General features: G+C 43.5%; 2 protein-coding genes across 10 annotated transcripts in view; one reads left to right on the top strand and one right to left on the bottom strand.

The window, feature by feature from the left end:
• The window catches only part of CTBP1 (C-terminal binding protein 1), a 253,569-nt gene extending 241,996 nt beyond the window's left edge, over positions 1–11,573 (bottom strand). For 3 of the 4 annotated variants that reach the window (XM_075709145.1, XM_075709147.1, XM_075709152.1), the window contains exon 1: positions 11,545–11,573. The gene's annotated coding sequence lies outside the window, so the exon portion shown is untranslated. Of the gene's footprint in view, positions 1–6,263; positions 6,295–11,544 lie in introns of those variants that run through there. The other variant, XM_075709146.1, reaches the window with a different exon arrangement.
• Positions 11,574–12,301: 728 nt separating this feature from the next.
• MAEA (macrophage erythroblast attacher, E3 ubiquitin ligase) overlaps positions 12,302–14,802 on the top strand; it is a 56,257-nt gene continuing 53,756 nt past the window's right edge. For 5 of the 6 annotated variants that reach the window (XM_075708843.1, XM_075708842.1, XM_075708839.1 and 2 more), the window contains exon 1: positions 12,405–12,479. In XM_075708843.1, the coding sequence (XP_075564958.1) occupies positions 12,411–12,479 (69 nt within the window). In that variant the 5' untranslated portion in view covers positions 12,405–12,410. Of the gene's footprint in view, positions 12,333–12,404; positions 12,480–14,802 lie in introns of those variants that run through there. The other variant, XM_075708840.1, reaches the window with a different exon arrangement.

Genomic DNA, 14,802 nt, shown 5'->3' with positions numbered 1-14,802 from the left:
CATTTAGAACACACTACTGCAAGGCAAAACACTATCAACCAACCATAAACAGTGAAAAAAATAATGAGGAACAGAGGTAAAGATGTAGTCAAATACAGAACAAAATAGCTTAAAATCAAATGCAAGCATCCAAAATTTAGAATGACATTGAAAAGTGCTTAAAATATCTGCCATATTTTGCAGTACAGTGCTAATTAGAAACTTGAAACTATCTATTCTTACAGCTTGTGCACTCTAACTTCTTGTCCTCTACAGGTTTATATCGCCTCCCCCCAGTCACAGCAGGAGCAGGCAATCTTTTCTGTACAAGTTTTTAGCACTTCCACAGGTTAAGTCCTCCCTTAACTGAGCAGGCAGAGATGCTCAAGTTAATTAAATCTAGGTCACATTGCTTTTAAGTCTTATTCAAAATAAGTATCAATAAGGTCCAGAAACCTTGATACAGAGTCAGGATGCAAGTGTGTTTATTTTCATATAGTAACGTCAGGATCAGAAAAGTTAAATTTTGAATTGCTCCTACAGGGATGAATGCATCACCTTGTTATACTGGGGAAGATGTCAAAAACAATGTAGGGCTGAAAGTAATACAGTATATCTTAAACAGATTAAAGGATTTCATCTGCTTAACTTTTAGTGCAATAACTCTACCACAATCTTTACTTTCTTCAAGCTGACTTCCCAGGAGGTAAAAATCTGCAAAATCAATTTCCTGTCCCACAGTTATTGAGTAGAATGGGAAATGGCAATTTTTCTCCAGAGAAGCTTTCCCAGATACTTTGACCCTAAAAGTAAACAGGATCTTTTCTTTAATTTCTGTGCCAGAATTTGGAGAAGCACATCAACCCGTGCACAGCAACGTAAGTGTAATAGATCTCTCCAACTGTGTCTCACAATCTGAACTCTACTGGTCACCTTCCCTCTCAACTCACATTGAAGGATATAATGGACTTTGTTTTTCATATCTATTTCTACCAGAGGGCCTGAGGAATGATATACTAACTGCATTAGATCAAATTCACATCACTTACATGGAAAAGTCAGAATGACTATGACACTGGTATCACTCCCTCACTGCAGAAACAGAGGGTGAAAGAAGAGTGGATGTTCAAAAAAAGATACTATGCTTAAAAGTACTAAGAATAATATATTCTTTAAATATCAACTTCTATCTCTACTTGTCTGTCACAGTGCAGCATAAACAAAGTGCCAAAAAAGAAGAGGGCATACACATATATCTTACAATTTAAGAGGAGATACAAGAAAATGTCATGCCATACTCCTTCTGGAGGCGTATCAGGAAGCAAAGCAGGGCAGTGATGAAAGATCTACAAAGAAGGGCACGCAGAAGCTTTTAAACCGTCATTATTTCTTTGCAAAACACAGGGAAGATATTCCAATTTGCACAGGCATTACCAGTTCACACCATTCTCATTGGTTAACTTCCCTCTACAAAACCCAAGCGCAGTTATCTGAGAAAGGGAGAGAAATACATTAACAACATAGCAAAAGTTATAATGATTTCCACAGAAACCCCAATTAATCTTTACTGTTCTAAAGCAAAACTGTCATGTAGTTGATGGTCTAAGATTCACCAAGCTAACAAATGACATAATTTACTAGATTTGAGATTTCTCAAAGAGAGATCTCAAAGATTACTACTTTGAGAAACTGAGTGCATGCTCTAAGAATCCTTCTCCACACACACTTCTTACTGAGAAACATAAACAGAAGCTGTTTAGATACAAAAACTTTTATTTATCCTATTATTTATGTGCTAAGACATATTCCAGGCACTGTGCAGACAGAAAATACCATTGTATAAACAAATTTTACTAAGCCATATTGGCTTGTTCTCCAGATAAAGAAAAATATTCCCGTCAAATGGAAAACTGTTGTAGAAATTTGTTTTTAAGATGCTAAAGTTCTTTTTAGAATAGAATCTTGTTCTTTGAACAACAAAATAAAAGTGTATATTTAAAAGTATTTGGTGCTCTTTCAACTATATCCAAGAACGGAAGACGGCAAATGGCCATTTTCAGTAACAATATACTGACTCTGCTATCTATAAAGATACTAGTAGATAATTGAAGCAGAGTAACACATGAAGGCAACTATGGAAATTCAAGACGCAATTTGTACTTCAAACCATAATTTCTTAAATTTTACCATCAAATTTAATATTGAACTGCTCCTCTCTGGCAATTGATTAAACTGATCAGTCCTTGGCAAGTCATAAATGATAAGCCTTGTTGTGAACTGTGATGAATAACCTGTACAGGCTGACAGTCCACTCTAATTCTTTCTAAACTTTGTTTCACACTTTTTCAGCATTAAGCTATCCCATGCACCCTACATTGCACCTGAAACCAATTTACATAGCTCATATGATACGCAAATGGAGCGAGAACCATCTCTCAAAGATCTTAGAACACTTCAGACTTCGCATTGCATTGGAGAATTTCCATGACCATGCAAAAAGAGAACAAGATAAATACTGTAAACTTTAATCCTGAAAATCCTTATACACTTCAGTAGACCCAGTGACTTAAGTGAAACTATGCAGCTGTTTGAGCACAAACATAGCTGTTTGCACTGAAATTCTCAAGCTTGTATTTCTTGTTTTCGCAATCTACAAATATAATCGAGAAGGCCAGAGGTTCTCCGATACTAATGTAAATAGCCTCACTGGGAAAATGTAGAGTTGTGTTTGTTTTTTTTTTTTCAACATAACATTGTAAGATGCTGCTAAAACTACACTTCTGGCTGAATCCCAACAGAACAGCTGACTAAGTCAATGAAGGCCCATCTTTTGTTTGAAATTTTAAAACAGAGATTGATAATCTGTCAATACTTAATAACAAGGTACTAACCAGCCAGTTGATACTCAGCTACCTACAAAACTTCTAAATTAGCAATAACAGTCTGGAAATACCTCATCAGTGCTATCCCTCAGCTTTTTTCTGGAAACACTTTATTATTGAATTAGTAATGTTTTAATTTTTTTAACACTTAATGACTTTTGTTGCAAATATTATGTGAGTATCCACCATCTATTGGTCACGTGTACTGCTACAAGACAAAAATATTGCTTGTCTTGAAATTTCATCAGTTGATACTGAAGTACTTTAAAAAGGAATTACCATTATACTCCTTCCATAGATGGAAAACAGAAAGGTGAGCTGACTTGCCCTAATCCAACAGCAAAGCAAGGAAGACACTGTTTGCTCTGATTCAACTGTCCTATCCATTAGGCTGTACAGCATCCTGTGCCTGAAATATCAGATATATCACTCTTAAATATAGTACATCCTAACAAAGAAGGATGATAAAACAATTTCAAAATACATTGAAAATGAAGTGAATTGTCACGCATCAATAGCTATATCTGAATTTTGCTCTAGTTGATGGAAGCTTTCTGCTTCAATCTAAAATAGCAATCTTTGTATAAACAGAAATTTTCATCTGAAATCATAATCCATTATTAATACAATAACAATGTACCATTCCATTCAAATGTCAACTCCAACAATAGTAAAAAAAGCAAAATATTGTCCACTAACAGCAGCAATGGAGTTCCTTTTCCTTCTCTTCCTCCCTATTAGGGCAGAATACAATTAGTGAGTTTTTAATACGTTTCAAGAAATCACACTTTAAATACAAAAATCAATAAATTATGGGTTGATCATTTCTGTTGTGAAAACAATTTGTAACGAATGTGAATTACATTGCTGTTGGGTCTATTATTTATGATTTTGCCTGCAGTCCAAAAGCGTACATTCCACTCACAGGTTTAACCCACACTATTGCACCGTAGTAGCGAACGCAGTCTCCTAAACAGGTATCTGGTAACACACTCTTAGAACACTGGAGAAAGGAAAGTGTGGGATTATGACCCACAAAAAGCTAAAAGTGTTTCCTAGCAAATCCATAAACACCTTAAAAGTTTTAACACCAAGTGTCTGGACTATGCTGAACTACGAGTTCCCCTGTGGACTTCTCATAAGACAAGTGCTTTCAGCCACTATGTTGGGCAGGGAGGAGGGGAAGCTCAAAACTTTGAAGTATTTTATTAAAGATGTTTCTAACACATTGCCAAAACCCTAGTAGGTTTTAACCTCTATTACTAGAAAGCTGAACATACCTCGTAGCCCCAAGATGTCTCTGCATTGTAATAGTGAATGTACTTTTCACTATTACAGGAAAATGGTCCCTCTATACTGGAAATTAAACCTGACCTCTCCCCTTTCTGTTTCCTAAGTATTCCAAATAGCTAATCATTAATTAGCATCTCTGGTGGTTCTCTCGGAACATACGACTTCTATGTGCGAGCATGACAATCCTTCCCATATCCCTCTGAGCAGATCAGCATAATCTGAAGTTCTTCCCTGAAAAGCTCATAACGCTGAACCCTCTCAACTCAAGGAAAACCATGGTCAAAGCCTCTCTGGCTGCAGTTCAAACTCCCCCAATATTTACCAGCTGAAACACTAAGCTCTGATTTTATTTTCCACTTCATATGACCACCATTTTTGAAGTTAAAAAAAAAAATCCTAAATACATATCATAGGCATGCTTAAAAATAGGAATGCTATGCAATCCAAATAAATCAATATCACTTAATTCTGCAAGAACCTAAAATGAGTTAATTCAGAATATCAGACTTTACCTGCTCTTATGCTGCTGTCACTTGGTAATGTAAAAATCTATGCTGGGTTCTGGTTTTGTTTCATTGGAGTAGGAGGATTATTTTAATATGGAGAGGATTGATTTCATTCCTGTATGTGTGAGCTGCTGTTGATATTCCCAACCAGAAAGATTCCTTTCTAGAATTATCATCAATATACATTACAACAGAGTGTTTACTTCCACCCTGCCTCTGTACTAAAAGGCTCCTCAGTGTTAATTCCCAGAGCAAGGCTACAGGTCTCCTGCTCAAAATTTCTCTTTAGATTTTCTAATCCTTTTCTTCTTAATCTCCATTATACAAAAAGAAATCCACATATGCATGGTCTGTGAGAAGCTAAGTAACTTTACCTCTCACCATAGTTACCACATCTGATTTAACCACTGGCTCCGGACATTGAATCATTGTCCTTTAAGATCTAAGATTTTATTTGTGTATGCCTCGATACATTCAACAAGCATTAAATCCTACAAACAGACTGATTTTAATATCATTAGTAGACAATTACATTTCAATTTATGCGACTGTAAGATAACATACCATCCACCTCTGCTATTTTTGTACTGTGTGTGTTGTTTTCCAAGATCTCAGAAGGTAAAATGTTTAAATGTGTTACTATGACTGCTATTAAAAAGATTTTCTGTCTAATTCAATTCTTTGAATGATTCTGAAGCAATTTTACATTCAGATTTTCATTAGTGTGCTCAACTATTCTATTAGACTTTTTTGTTTCTCATGGTAACCAATTTTATTTGACTTAACAGAAGCTGTTCAAATATTTAAAGGCACTCCGAGATGGCAGGAGTTTATCTAGGAGCATACATGTTGTGTCACAGATATTCCTTCCCTTGCTCTTACTCGCCTTTTATTTTTTTTTTTTTTTCCTCCAAAAACAGTAGCAAACAAATGAGCTCTCGACCAGCCACATTGTACCGGGAACGTGCTGGCTTCATCTGTTTATGTTAATATTCAAGTTGCAATGAGCACATTTTGAAATTGCAAGCTCGGTAGTTAAAACAGATGCTTCTTACGTTCCTTCATATGCACTGTATCCCTCTGCCAGTATCGCCAGGCGCAACACAAGAACTAAAGTATAAACATCTGCACCACCTCTCTGTTTTGCTAACATTCTTTTACACGTTTTCTTGCTAACTCCAAAAAGGCTCAACGGTCTTAAAAAAAAAAAAACCCACCAAACGCAGTGAAATTGGAAACATCTGCGAGATAGCTACGGAAAACGGAATGAAACATGAATAAACAAAAACATGGCGAAAGTGGCCTGGGGTTGTTACACTGTCAGATCATTTTTCCAAGCCCAACATCAAGGCTTTTGTTACAACCAAAGCGGTCATTTGCATGGAGAACCAACAGGGTTTCTTCTTCTTCAGCGTCTCCCCGATCGTACCACGCACCCGCTCTCCCCGACACGGAGAGGCAAAGCCTCCCCTCTCGCAGACAAACAGCACGGCTAAACGCACACGTACCCGCAAGCTCGGGATCCGCCGACCGCCAACAACGCTCCGCGGACGGCATAGTTTGCTGCTAAGACGTAATTTAGGTATAAAAATAACAGACAAACCTTTGGAGCGCTGCCCCAGCCGGAGTTCCTCTCCCTCCGCTCTGCTGTTACTGACAAGATCAGGCTGAGATTAACAAGTCCATGCTACTCTGCCAACCGTACTCCTCTGGCTTTTGCACACACGCCGGGGGCTCTAAATAATATCAAACTTTCAGAAAGTTAAAAATGGAACGAATTAAAGGAACGTAAAGCACAATGGCAGGAAAGCAGAAACCACTGCCTGGACAATTATTGCAGCAGCACGCAGGGCACTGCTCTGTAGTTAAGGCTGTGTCAGCACTTTCTTTCCAAACCCCCCCATTTTTCAGGGGGCTGTAACTCAGAGAGCCAAAACACCAAAAATTGCTCATGGCTAAAAAATTGCTCCCAGGTAAGCCCCCTCCCCTTTGCATTTTAAAACACCCATTCAGACCGTTCAGAAAGTTACAAGGAGTCTGTGCACTTTATCAGCTCAGTAAGTCCCACATGCCATTTTTTATGCAAATACAACTCCTCTTTTTCAAATGAGATTTCACAAGAATTTGATCCACGTTGTGAATCTTGCCCCCCCCCCTTTTTTTTAAAAAAAAGCTAATTAATAAATACTTTGACACCTGAAAACCAGTTTGCGTAAACATGGAGTAATTTCTAAATAACTTTTACACCATGCATTGCCTGAAAGGTACCAGATCAGTAACCGAGATATTAAATTGTCTGCTCACACAGCTGATTCAGCACAGACAATGGCCTCTACTGAGGTCTCAACTCTAATCCATTATGGCAACTTTGTAACCTCAATTGCTGAGTGCATCTACATTTTCCCCTGATAAGGAAAGTGTCCTTATAATCATGCTAAAATAAGGAAACAAAGCCTTTGATCTGCAATTACTACTTTACAACGACGCCCTAAACTGTGGCACATCAGGGCAATCTCTCCTGCTGTTGTTAATCGCTGGGGTTTTTTTGTTGGTGGGGGCTTTTGTTTGTTTGTTGGGTTTTTACACTCTTGGTAATTTCCTCTCAGATACCAAAATAAAACCACCAACTTCTCCAGCCTATTTACATAAGCCAGATACATTAATACACTCTTCAGTTATAAGCTTAAAGTTACAATACCAAAAAAGAACTATACAGTCATATTATTACTTTCTTTCTTTCAAAGTAAAAATATGCACTTAATCTAAAAATTGTGCAACAGCCTAAGTCTGCTGGGCAAGAAAACCAAAGCCCAAGTTTTGCCCCTTTTGACTGCTGTGGAATAGCCAAAACAACAGGCAGCTCATTTGATCCTTACAAAACTCAGTATATCAACACTTGTTCATCGAAAGGTGTGTCTCTGCTCTCTATGAATGTCTGACTCTGCAGTACTGTTGCATATGTATTATATAAAATCAAGCAGCATCCCTTGAAATGGAGCAATCCATTAAAAATGCTCAGTTGCTGTGAATAACTCAGTAAAGCAACAATTTCCCCAGTAGGAATCGTATCATCCTCATTATCTTCTAAAAGTCATAACATTTACTGAATTATCTGTCTCAAGGTATCTGATATTAGTACAGGTCATCTCACATTTCTGTCTTACAAACACCACTGCCTGGCATATTTTAAGGACAAGCTGCTTTGATATTAACACCTTATTCTGTCAATGCTGTGCACAGTAGTTGCTAAAAAAATACCAAAATTTCTCCCATTATTCAGAAGAAAAAATTAACACACATTAAAAGTAAGGTCTTAAATATTTCATAAATATTGTAAATCACCAGAAGCATACAGTGACGGCTTCTACTTCTCCCTTATAAGATGGACAGTACCGTCACCACCCACCTGCTCAGGGGAACAGAGTTCTTCTGAGTGGGCAACCTGCGCTCCCACCCGATCCAACACAGGACTTTCTATCACCAGCTTATGCCAATCTCATCTGCTAAAATGAGAAACGATGCTGACACACACTCACTTCTGCCAGCCTGGCACAGAGGTTACAACGTCCATAAAGAGGAAAGAGAAGCAAGCGTAGTAAAATCTCAGTCCACAGCAGTTTTCCTGGGCACATGGAACCAGAGCACGTAGGTCTCTGCTTTGCTCCACTAAATAACATACAGAGTATTTATGTTTTTGAAAGATACATACTTTGCATGCAATGCTTAAAGGGAGACAGATGCTTTCCTCTAATCATTAATCTGGAGCAAAGCAGAAGACTATTGGAAATACTTTTAAGATACCTTCAAACAAGTAAGGTTCTCCTAAAGGTCTGGAGCATTCTGTAGGCACTGCTTAATTTTAACTAATTGCTAATTCACATTAATAAGACACTAAATGAGGACGAACATTAATAGATTACGATTCAACTGGACAATGCCAAGAAATACAAAATGGAAGCTGATTTGTATTCTTCCTTTTACACCACTAGGGGACAAGGAAAAATAAACAAGATATGGCACACAAACCTTCTTAGTAGACTCAAATTTGTATTTCCTATTTAAGAATAAAGCGGTAGAATTTATAAGAACCATAAAGGCAAAGTTGTGTTGGTAATTAAACTAAATATAAGTAAATTAAGCCTCGGCTTTATAACTTTGTATGGTAGGTTAAGCAGAAGACATTTATTAACAAACAAAGTACAGCCTCTGTATATGAATAACCATATCCAGGAATAACAATAACTATAACTATTTTGTCAAATTCAGCAGGAAACTACAGATTTTAACAAGTTCAGAAGATCGGTAGCTTAGTTCTTATCTTCACATTTATCACACCAACATTCATATTCTAAATCAACAGCTGCAACCCAAAGTTGAAAACATGCCAGAATTATGCATAGGTTGTATCAATATTTGCACATGGAGACTAGAACATAAATTAGTTGACACTCAACACTTAAAGCTTCCTCTCTGAAGTTGCAATATTTAAAGGTTAAAGATTAGACATGCTCCCTCTTGTGTTAAACCAAGAATACAGGGAATACATGCTGTTTTCTCTGACATGATGGTTGCTTGGCCATCTGTTCCATAAAGAAAACCCTTTAACTTTGGCTACTAATGTCTGACAAACCTTCACCAATAATTCTCCAGTTTAAAGGATATAGTCTGAGCACATAACCTGTATCCATAGAATATGTGTTACATTAAATTAGCTACTGTATTATCAGAAAGGAACATTAAGGCATTACATGTAAAAAAACTGTTGCAAATAAGTTTTTTGGACAAATACATGTATGACTTGGTAAATTACATGGAAAGTCACACTTCTTCAGACCTTATAAGTGTCACAGGCCTAGGGAGTTAAAGAATGCCAAGTTCAAGCTGTTCAGTAACATCAATGATAAGGAATATTGAACAGCAAATTTCCCTCTAAATCCTAGCTTACAGAATATTTAAGACAGACAGGAAAACAAGAAGAATTTACAACGCCACATAATTACGTTTGTAAATACAGCAACAACTGAGCTAAGTTTTCAGTCGTCCGCTTGACAAGCTCAGGTGAACCATTCCCTGCGCAGAGCCTTAATGGAGTCAAAATCCTCCTTACACAAATCCTCTTGCAGAATCCGGCCCCAAGATCATGTCTAGACATGAATGTTAATCCCAGGTGTAACTAACACAAATGTTTTTACTAATATACTTTTTAAACAAAGGCTTTGCACCTGGTGTGGGCTTGGCAAACTATGTTTAGACATACATTTGCTGATCATGGTCAGTACCAGACTGAATGCCAGGGCAGCTGAAAGTAAACAGAAGTAAATAGTTTGCAGTCCAAAGCTGAAGAGAATCTAGCGCTCAACTACATGATTTCACACGTTTTCTTTTATTTACCACCAGCCCTTTGTGGTGGATAGAAGATGCTTTCAGTGCAACAGGGCCTATGGACATTGGAAATAAATAACGTTACCAAATACTCTGAGAAACACACTTGTTAAATACGACTTGCTCTTTCAAACTGTGAAAGTTAAATGTGTTTTGCCTTCCTGGAAATATTTGTGTTTATTTTTTCTACAGTCTGCTGCAGACCAGAAATAATATAACCACAAAGTTTAGAAAAGACAGCAAAAACCACCACAACTATTAATGGATACAGGCTTTGGGGTCTCTTTAAAGCCTCAAACCACAAGAGCGCACCACCTGAAACACACCTGCCGCCAAGGGCAAGCATCTGCATTGAGAAACAGAACTTTTGCCACCGACTTAAACAACAGAAGAAAGTTTAGATGACTGCGCATATAGCTCCTGATCAGTGTATTTCCACTTGCTTACTGTTACACTGCCGGCCTCAGAACTTTAAGGTCTGGCAAAGCGCCTTCCATCTCGCTCACTACGGCGCTCAAATCGCAGCGAGAAGCTTCACGTAGGGTACGGAAAGGGGGCACGCGTTACGGCTGAACTCACGACACTGCCCTCTGCGTATTGTCAAGAAAGTAGGTTTGGTATCAACAGCCAGAGGATTAATACTCCAAGAGTGTTTTCATCCCCTCAGACACACAAGTAAGAGGCAGTCTGCAGGATCAGGTCCCTTTTTTTATATGGAAACACTCAGGTGCGCTCAGCAGAGGCATTACTGCTCATTTAAACCAGTGCTTTTCACCTTAGGGCCCACCAACTCCCGTGGCCAGCTCTCGGGGCGTGGAGAGAGGTCAGCAAGAGAAGCAAGCCCCCGGAGCGCAGCGTTCCGCCGGCCAGCGACCCGCAGCTCCCTCCACACACAGCCAGGAGCCCGCAAACCCCACCAGCTGCGGGGGAGGGAAAAAAAAAAAAAGCCCCAAAAGTTGGAAACCGCTACTCTGTGAACTTGCGGCGGGGGGCGCTCCCCAGCGAGGCCGGGGCAGCGGGGCTGGGCTGGCGGCCCCGCCGCGGGGGAGCTGCAGGGTTGCGCCGCCCGCCCGGCCGGGGCGGAGGGCGCTGGGCCGGCGGCAGAGGCTGCTCGCCGGCCGGGCACGCTGCTGGAGGGCCGAACGGCAGCCACCCCCCCCCCACCCTCCTCCCCCGCGGGGAAGGCGAGACCGGCCCGGCTGCTGAGGGAGCTGCTCTCGCCCCGCGCCTCGCCTCACCGGGGAAACTTCGCGCCGGCCCGCCCGGGAGCGGGGCCCCGCCGCGGCCTCCCCTCCGCGGCGAGGAAGCGGCCCGGGGCCGCCTCCCCCCCACACGAGCAGCAGCAGCAGCACCTCCGCGGCGAGGGCAGGCGGCTCCGCGGCGGGCTGGGGAAGGGGAGCGGCGCCGGGCGCCTCCGCCCGCCCCGGCTGAGGGAGAGCGGCGGGCAGCGCGGGAGGGCGGCCCGGCGCCGGGGAGAGGGAGCTGAGGGGAAGGGGACTCACGCTGTCTCCGCTATTTAAACCTCTTCCCGCCGCCTCCGCCTCACTGACTCTCACTCACTCTCTCCTCCCCACGGAACTTACTAGGGGCGGCCCCCTCCCCGCCCCGGCCAATATACACACAGCCACACGCCGGGCCGCCGCCACCGCCCCGCCCGCCCTCCGCCAGGCGCGCCGCCCATTCGCTCAACTCCCTGCCCGTCAGCGGGGCGGCGCAACAGCGTTGGCTGGCGACCCTGCTCATCAAAGCGCGCTCCGCACCGCCTCCCCGGGCTCCGCCCCTCGTCCCGCCCCTCCCCTTCCCGGACAGCTCGGGGGGTGTTAAAACGGCCGTTTTAAGTCACCATCAAAATTTACTTTTAGGTCCCACCTACTGGGCTCTAGCGGAGATTCTGATTGGGCGATGGGAAAGCCCTCTCTATCGCGACTGGGCGGCTGGATGTCCATCACGCCCCAAAATCCCGCCTACCTCGATGCCGTCATTCCACTTGATTTGCCGGTGCGTCCAGGCGGCCCCGCCCACTTCCACGCCGCTGCCCAATCAGGCGCGGCTTCTCAAGCTCTAAGGCGGTGTCAACGCGCACGAAGGGAGCGTGCGAAATCGCGGCCTTCATTGGCTGGCGCCTCTCGCCCCGCTGTTGCTCTTCCGCCACCACCGTCCCGCGGAGCGTACCACGCGGCCGCAGGGGGGGGGGCGGGCCGCGGGCGGGGGCGGGCGGCGTTGGTTCGCGCCGTCTCCATGAGGGATGGGGCGGGGGAAGGCCCGTGCTGCCCGTCATGCCGCGCGCGCTGTAGGTAGCTCCCTCCGGTCCGGGCTGGGGGAGGGCGGGGGGAGGAGGAGCGGGGAGGAGGTTGGTGCCTAATCCAAGATGGCGGTGCAGGAATCAGCTGCTCAGCTCTCAATGACTTTGAAGGTGCAGGAGTACCCCACTCTCAAGGTGGGTGCCGAGCCTCCCCCGGCGCGGAGGAGCGGGCCGAAGCCGCTGGCGTCCCGCCGGAGCAGCGCTGGGGGGGGAGATGAGGGCTTGGCCCGCCGGGCGCCGCGGCCCCCCCTTCCTTCCCGCTCCCCGCCTCAGGAGCCCCCGGGGCTGCGGGCGGGGAGGGAGCGATTCCCACCAGGCAGGCAGCCGCCCGCCCGGCCCCGTTTTCCTCCGCTTGACGCCTCGGCTGCCGCCGGTAGGGCTGCTCCCCCTCCCCTCCCCCCCGCCGGGCTGAGGGACGTGCCTGGAATATGCTGCGCTCCCCGGCCGCCTCCGTGCCCCCAGGTGAAGGGGGAGGCCCCGGGCCGGGCTGGGGGCACACCGAAAAGGGTCGTGGGGAGCTGGGGGGGCTGGCCGAGGAGGAGAGGAGCAGGGGGGTGCTGGTGGCAAGGCGAAGCTGCGGGGGTGGGGGCGATGTGAGGCGGGGAGGGGGCTCGGCCGGAGCCGGGCTGCGGGAGGGGGCTCGGGGGTGCAGGGTGGCTCGGGAGGAGCGGGGGCTGCCTCGAATCTCAGCCCGGCTGAAGCTACGTGGCGTTGTTAGGAGACGTGCTAAAGGGGAGGGAGTGGAGGTGGCGGTAGAATATGGTTCCCTGGCTTCTTGGTCCCCCAAAGATGGAGATGAGCTGTAAATATAAAAAGGGACCAACGCGCTGGGAAAGGCTGGAGGCCTGTAGAGACGAGGAAGAGAAATACTTACGGTTTGGTAAAAGCATGGAGGGCTGGCTAAGGTACCGAGTCGGTCTGAAGGGTGGTAGTTTCCCAAGACCGCATAGCTGGTCTTTGGCGTTAGCTAGGTATTGTAAAGCAAATGAAGGACTCGGCGCTGAGCGCTAAGGTCATCGCCTCTAATAAGTGTTGAACTGGAAGGATGATGCTTATAGGAATCAATGCAAACCTTTGTTTGAAGTCCTGTGCTGTATATACAGTAGGTCTACCACATTAATAGCAACAACTGCGGAAGGGAGCTAGGAGAAGGATCTCTCTTGCAAAATGCTTATTTTAAACATCTCTCGTGTCAGCGAATCAATGCTTCTTCATCTATAGAAGATGTTTATGCAAAGTAAACTTTGTTGTGCTGAGATCATGCTGCACTTTCGCATGCCGAGTACTGTGTGCTCTTTGCAGCGTTTGTTTTGCAGGCTTTCTAGCCATGTTCTTCTTGTGCATGTCCTCCTTCTCCACTCTCCTAGCTTCATTCTAATTAGGTCCAAGAAGCAGAAGGATAAAGTGTTGATTCCCATTTTACATATGAAGGCTTCTTTCTGTCATCATGAAGTACTTCAACGCTGACAGCATCAGGCTTAAATTTTAAAATAGCCATAAAGAGCGCTCTAGCACTTTCCACAGCCAGAACGATGTGAAGGCATTTAAAGTTAAGAAGATCATTTTAAGGCTGTGTTTTAGCTGTATTCCCGTTGTTATCACAGCTTTGCTTGTTACATTCCTGAAAAATTACTGGCAGTGAGGATCGGTGAGTTTTTGTTTTGCTGCTTATGACTTAAGATGAATTGTCAAAGTGCCAGCCATTTAAAAGGTAGAGAATATTTTGGGCTAATTCTTTTCTTTCCACGAGCATTCTTTTTCCCTGAAAAATCTTAACACAAATATACACAAGAGAATGGAATGTTGTTTGTAAAGTTGGGAAGCTAAATTGTAAGAGGGTGAGACACCCTTGCACTGAAACTCTTAATTTTCTAGCAAAGGTGATGTTTATTGATTCTTCTCAGCACCCATTCAACTTCTGGGTTGTTCCTGCAATCTTTAATAGCATTTTTCATTGTTTAAAAAAACCTGCGAGAACACTGTCTGCTCAAATCTTTTGAATGTATCCACTTAACTGTTCTTAACCATGAGTCATATATCAAAACATTTTAGTGGTGGAGGTGAAAAAGCATCAGGGAGAAATGAACACTAAGGCTAAAGTCTACAAAAGTAAGTTGATACCAAATCCCATTTTGTTTGTTAGGAGGCAGGTGCCTTTCTGTGGGACTGAGCCTCTGTGAGTTTTATTTCCAGTTTATTCAAACATTATGTGAAATGAATGGGTATCGTTTTTATTTTTTTAATTTTGTCCACCAACACAGTAGCTCAGATGTTTCTCTTAGAGCTCTGGACACTGGTGATTTTCCCTGATGTAAGTAAGATATAAAAGATTGTAAACTTGTATTTATATCCTTCCTGTTTCCTCCCTCTAGCTTCCTCATGCCAACATCACTAGATAATAGTTGTGTAATAGCTCTACACTTACAGTATGTTCCACAGAGTGCCTTTCATGTGAAGG

The sequence above is a fragment of the Pelecanus crispus genome, chromosome 4 (genome assembly GCF_030463565.1).
Source record: "Pelecanus crispus isolate bPelCri1 chromosome 4, bPelCri1.pri, whole genome shotgun sequence".
NCBI lineage: Eukaryota > Metazoa > Chordata > Aves > Pelecaniformes > Pelecanidae > Pelecanus > Pelecanus crispus.
The sequence above is the reverse complement of the archived record's forward strand: the minus strand, read 5'-3'. Positions and strand labels throughout refer to the sequence as shown.